Here is a 6,534-nt window from a genome sequence, read left to right on the forward strand (position 1 = left end):
AAAAAAAAAATGCACATGTTCAACCCTGTACCTGCTCCGTAGTGGGAAAGACAAACGCGTGCAAGAATATGCGGGGAGCCCATTTCTCCTTGTGCACACTTTGTTTAAAAGTTGCTGTTTGCATCCCTCATACAAGCTTATTTTCCAAAAGTAGATTTGCAATTTTTCCACTTGTCAGACTCACCACTGGTAAGTGAAAATGGGGACGAGCACGTAGGACGGGCTTATGTAAACATATCACCAGAATGACTGGCAATTAGGAAGACCACTTATTATGATGATCCATGCGGAAAAAGAACATCCTCCACTATACCTTTAATATTAAGGTTGTAGCTTTTCGCCTTCTCTGTGCTCACCTTGTCCAAAATGTACTTGTTGAGGTACGGCATGTATCCCTCAGTAGAAAGAGGTCCTTTATCATCTTCCTTGAAATGTTCCTCAAAGCTCACTGGGTCATGGGGGATCTTCATTACTGTGCACAGGTTGTAGGACAGCACCTAAACAACCACAACAAATTAATCAAAGAAGAAAAACAGCACGGCTGTGAATGTGGATGCATTTACTGACTTAAAACTCAGACTCTGCTGATATGATGTTATGAAAGATGGCAAAGTTTCATAATGATTTACTCTGTTACATCTATCAAAAGTCTGTTACTTCTCCAGCATCACCAGCCAAGCGAACTTCCGTTCATGACCAAGACATCTCTAACATTTTATGCTTTGCCTCATTGCTCTCAGCTGCATTATTTCTAAATGTCACCAGTTTCATTTCAGCTCTGCTGCTCTAAAGCTCCGACAACAGTTTTGTCTGGCAAGCTGTCACAGAAATGAACAGCTTATCTTTAAACCCTTCTGTCTTCTTTTAGAGTCGGACCATCGGGTTTGTTTTAGGGGAGTGTGCCTTGCAATGATACAAAGGCAACGACAGCTTCCTCCCATAAAACAACAATGTAAGGTCCCTAACAGCTGCAGCGGAAAACACCGACTGCCCCTGGGGGATTGAGGCTCAATTTAAGGTGGAATATTCAGATGGTAGGGTCCCAATTTAGAGTTACACATTATAAAATCCTAGAATCACCTCGCATTTTATTAACTACTGTGACTGTATACTTTGGAACTCTTTACGTCAGCTATGCATCCATTAAACAGCACAGTCAACCAGAGTAATGCAGACCGTGCCCATCCCTTTAAACCACCATGTACCCATCATCTGAAGGCCAGGCACGGAGCTAGATGGGGGGCCAGGGGTGGCCATGGCCACCCTAAGCCAATCATTGGCCACCCCTGTGGCCACCCCTACAATTTTCCCCCTCTAATACAGACAGTGGCAACAGTAGTACTCTCAAATGGAATATTCAAACCATTTTAATGTTTCATTTATTAACATTTACTTGAAAACAAAGACACTGTGGTTAATTATGCATATAAATATACTAAAATTAAAAATAAGTATATAATTCATGCTCTTTTCAGAACTAGATTTTGTGTTATATGGGGTAAAGAGAAAATTATGTCTCTGCAAGTCATCTAGGAGTCTTCAGTAAAATCATAGATAATTATTTTAAAAAAAACATATTAAATAATAAATTTATGTAGATATTTTTACTTGTGAATATCATTTTTTTTTTGCAGAATAATTATTGATAAAAATAAGTATTGACAATGGAAAAGATGTTTGCCCCAGAACTTGAACCTGAAAGAATTGTATTCACTCTATATGCGTCTACTTGTTAGCAAAGGCTGTAGGAAAGGATAGGTTGTCTTTGTTTAGAAAATATGGATTTTGTGCTTGTTCATTTTCCTGTTGGAACAGTGTAGCTTACCCTGAGGTTCTGGTGCCTATTCACTTTCGGCCACCCCTCAGCGTACATTGGCTATTGCCGGGCCACCCTTGTAAAAAGTTTCTGGCTACGCCTGCTCTAAAGGGGGTCTTTCTTCTAAAGGTTAACCATTCAGTCATCTAGATCTATTTCAAAGATCACAGTGAAGTATTATGATTGTTTAATGATGTTAAAAAGAGGAGAGGTCATCAAATGAAAACTTATATTATTATTCCTCCTGCAAAAAAAAAAATTAAAAATACAACTAAAAATTAAAAAACAATGATAAATAAATATATATCCACCCATCCATTATCTAACACGCCTGTCCCTATTGGGGTCACGAGGGGTGCTGGTGCCCATCTCCAGCTGTCTTTGGGCGAGAGGTGGGGTACACCCTGGACAGGTCGCCAGTCCATCACAGGACATACAAGCATTCACCCACACGCTCACACCTAAGGAGAATCTAGAGAAGCCAATTAACCTAACAGTCATGTTTTTGGGCTGTGGGAGGAAGCCGGAGTACCCAGAGAGAACCTATGCATGCTCAGGGAGAACATGCAAACTCCAGGCAGAAAGACCCCGGGCCACGAATCGAACCCAGAACCTTCTTGCTATAATGCTATAATATAGCATTATAATATCATAAAATTATACAATAATAATTTTTTTTAAATCAAGATTTTTTTTTTTTTTCATGTGCATCCAGTACACATTGAACGGTCTTAAATAAAGATAGATTTCATCATTACGCTTTATTTAAGCAAGGACATGCTAAGATAACACATATATTAAAATCTTTAACAATAATATTGATTACTAACATTTGAAACTCACAATATGTGAGGCACAAAAAACATTTACATTTCATGATCTAGTCTGCATAAAACACATAAGACTATCTAAATATTTTACTTCTCACAATTTTACGAATAAACAGAAAGCAGACGAAAAGATGAAGATAAGTATAAGTGAATCATTAAGAAATAATATCGGAAGCATTCTCACTATTGTTTACTGTAATACACCAATTAGCTATGATCAAACTGTAAAAACATCTGCACAGCAACCTACTGTTATAAAATGATATAAAAGGCTTATAATCTATGTTTTTCAAATTGTAGAAAGGTTGATAGTAGTTGTTTTTTTAACACAACTGCTACAGAGTGTGGGGTAGAATTATAGGAAACAAAGTCATTTACTAAACTCAGTTTTTGAGGTGTGAATAGGGATTAAATGCAACTTTTTTATTATTATTATTATTGCAAAAAAAGAACAAACATGAACACTATAGACCATTATTAATTAAAAACATATACAACAACAAAGGGCTTTACAGAACAGAACTATTATTTTAAAATGTCAAAATCTGATCTATGATCAAGGGTTATATTTCTTTAGGGCTGCTATAATTTGCATGGCTTTAGTATTTGAACTGAATTTAAAGGATTTTATATAGATATTGATAGAATTGATAGATAATAAAATCTGAAATTGGGTTTTTGTTGTAAATATTTGGAGGTGTGAATATGTTATTTACCATAAATAACAAAAACATTAATAACGTATAAAAAATTCTGTTTTGAGAAGTTGATATTTTTCCATCCCAAACCAAACATCCTTATCTGTTAAAGTAATTTTAAGACTTTTTTGATGAAAAAAAATTGACATAACTCTCCACATATTTTGGTATAATTACAATTCCACAAAAGATCAATAAGCTTTTCTTCATTATTTTTACAAAAAGAACACATTTATCAAAAATGCTTTAACAGGATAAACATTATGAATACTTTTATAAAAAACTTCTCTTACTTTATTAGTTATTAAGTATTTTTAAGGAGCAACCAAGTTCACTTCCATTTTATATTTTCAACAGTGTTGGACCAATAAAATATACAAGCTGGTGAAAAAACAACATCTCGAAATAGAATATTTCTTAAACTTTTGTTGCTTGTTTTCTTACTTCAATCATAATCGATATAAATGGAGTTTGGATCAAAACTTTGCACTGAGTAAATTTGACGTGTTGGTAAAGATGATCAAAGCTGTTAAACGCACCTTTAACTGAGATTTGGAGACTTTCCCTCGATGATCCACATCCAGGGCTGTGAATGCATGCCAGATGGCTTTCAGAAGCTCCTCTCGAAGCCACATTTTGTCAACAAGCGACACCGCAGCTGTGTTCTGTCTTTATCCTGGTACCGTTTAGGTCTCTGGGCTCTTTAAGAGCCTAAATGACAGGGGGCCCCTGGGAGGACCGCAATAGACTCCCCACGTGACGCCCTTGTTCGGGTTCTTTTCTCCAAATATTTAAATGTTGGTTGAGATTTCCGGATTTTAATCTGCCCCTGTGTGAATTAACAAAACAGTCCTTAAAATGTGCCCAAAAGTAAGAGATAAAAATAAAAAAAATCCAACATTTCCGCATTACATTTAATATTTTGAGGAAATCTTCCCTTCCTGTTGTTCACTGAGCTTCCCTAATTTAATAATAATCGGCGCCACCTGCTGCTGTGTTGTTATCCACGGAAGTGGATTAGGGACACTGAAAAAAAAAAAAGTTAACTGATTTTTAAATATTTTTTCAGTCAGTGAAAAAGTCAAAATTCTGACTTAAATCTCAGGATTCTGGCTTTAATCTCAGGATTCTGACTTTAAGCTCATGATTCTGACTTTTACCTCAGGATTCTGACTTTAAGCTCATGATTCTGACTTTTATCTCAGGATTCTGACTTTAGCTCAGTATTCTGCCTTTTTCTTAGAATTCTGAATGAATTCTGACAACTAACAAACATAGCAACAAACCATAGCCATATCTGTTTTAGAATTCTGAGGTTTTTTTTCCATATTATACTGAAATAAAAATTTAAATATCAGTTAACTTTTTCGTTTTTTCAGTACTCTTCCGTACGTATCTCTTTAAACTCAGAGACAGTTTTATCATCTTGCATAAAATTTATTTTGCTCCAGGGGTTCAAAATAAACAGAAGGTTAGGGGTTCGGGTTACTGTTTTCTACCTGAGTTATATTCATAAACAACCCAAAAATATATGCAAATGAAACAGTGGTGGTTCTAGACCAAATGTACCAGGGGGCCAGGAGGGGGCCAGTTTTCACGGGGGCACAGAAAAACATGAAATAAAAAAACAGGGAAAGGGATTCATATATATTAAGATGCCTACATGAAGTGAAATTTCTATTTAATTAGGTTTAATTAAAATGATGTCTTATTAGGTGAATAAACCTTCATAATCTAGGAATTTTACATATTTTTGACTTAATTTAAGCTAAAATTACCGGTATCTATGGAATCTGAATTAGAACTAAATAAAGATAGATAAATTCATCTGTAATAAAGTATTTGTTTTTATTTGTTTTGACCAAAAAAAAAACACTTAGCAGATGAAAACTGGGATCCTATCTCAATACAATTATCACCTTATTGTACAGTACAGGGGCCAAAACAAGGGCCAGGACATGATCCACAGGGGCACTGGCCCCCGTTGGCCCCTGTCTAGAACCACTCATGAAATGAAACAATAGATGCTGCAAAGTTCCGGGACTGTTTTGTTGATAGAAATTAAAGAAAAATCCTCAGAACAGCAACAAATCCAAACCAAAATTCAGCCTCCTATGCGGTGCATTTTGTAAAGTCAAGGAAAGAAAAATTAAGAGCAATATTTATGGTTATTTAGCGTGTTTTAAGAGAAAAATAAGGGGATTATTTTATTTCCAAAAATTTTTTTTCACAATGTCATTCATTCATTAACTTAGAAAAATCTTACTTTGTTAAATAAATATTAAGTTTGGACCTAAATATTTATTTAACAAATAAGATTTTTAATTTGCAAACAAATATTTATTTTGGAGCTAAATATCTATTTAAAGGTATAATGGAGAATTTTCGTACATTTTTGACAACACCTGCCCTCTCCACTTAAAAAGAAAAAAAAATGCACATGCACAACCCTCTACCTAAATTATGAGAATAACGTCATAACATTATTAGAATAAATTCGTAAAAAAAAAAAATTAGAATATTGTCATAAAATTACTTGAATAAAGTTGCAACGAGAACAGTCATAAAATTATGAGAATAAAGTTATAAAATTGCAAGAATTAAGTATAAAATATGAAAAAAAAAGTCCTAATATGACAAGTAAACACCTTTGTTTATAGATGTTGGAGATCTGCCTGTTTTTCAGTGTAGTCCTGTTTCTCTGACTGTGACTGGCTGGATGTGCTCTCTTCATCCTCCATCATTGGAGCTGGCTCGGAGCTCATCTGCTTGGCTGTGGGTTTGTGGACGGGTCCGCCTTTTACAGCTGCCTTTTGTATCTCTGCTTCTTTCTCTTTGAACCCCAATCAGGTACGGCAGATGGCCACTTACACTGAGCATGGTTCTTCTGGAGGATTGCATTCGAGTCAATAAGTCGACGCAATCAACTGGTTTTCCTTAAGATAGAAAACTTTGAATCAATTTGACTGTATGATGATCTGGTGAACTCTAATGTGTTGTGAATTGGCGCTATAGAAATAAACTGAATTGAAATTAAACACATCACCAGAATGATTGACAATTAGGAGGACCACTTACTTTGATGATCCTCCACTAAACCTTTAACAAACTAAATATTTAGCTCCAAACTAAATGTTAATTTAACAAAGTAAGATTTTTCTAAATGAATGAATGAAAGATTACTTGGAAA

At 35.0% G+C, this 6,534-nt stretch overlaps 1 protein-coding gene across 1 annotated transcript in view; it reads right to left on the reverse strand.

The window, feature by feature from the left end:
- swap70 (SWAP switching B-cell complex 70kDa subunit) overlaps positions 1–4,256 on the reverse strand; it is a 22,301-nt gene extending 18,045 nt beyond the window's left edge. Inside the window, exons 1-2 of the mRNA XM_015383445.1 lie at positions 3,884–4,256; positions 357–497 (exon numbers count right to left, since the gene is read on the reverse strand). Of these exons, the coding sequence (XP_015238931.1) occupies positions 357–497; positions 3,884–3,979 (237 nt within the window). The 5' untranslated portion in view covers positions 3,980–4,256. The remainder of the gene's footprint in view (positions 1–356; positions 498–3,883) is intronic.
- Positions 4,257–6,534: the final 2,278 nt, after the last annotated feature.

The sequence above is a fragment of the Cyprinodon variegatus genome, unplaced genomic scaffold (genome assembly GCF_000732505.1).
Source record: "Cyprinodon variegatus isolate N-32 unplaced genomic scaffold, C_variegatus-1.0 Scaffold285, whole genome shotgun sequence".
NCBI classification, from domain to species: domain Eukaryota; kingdom Metazoa; phylum Chordata; class Actinopteri; order Cyprinodontiformes; family Cyprinodontidae; genus Cyprinodon; species Cyprinodon variegatus.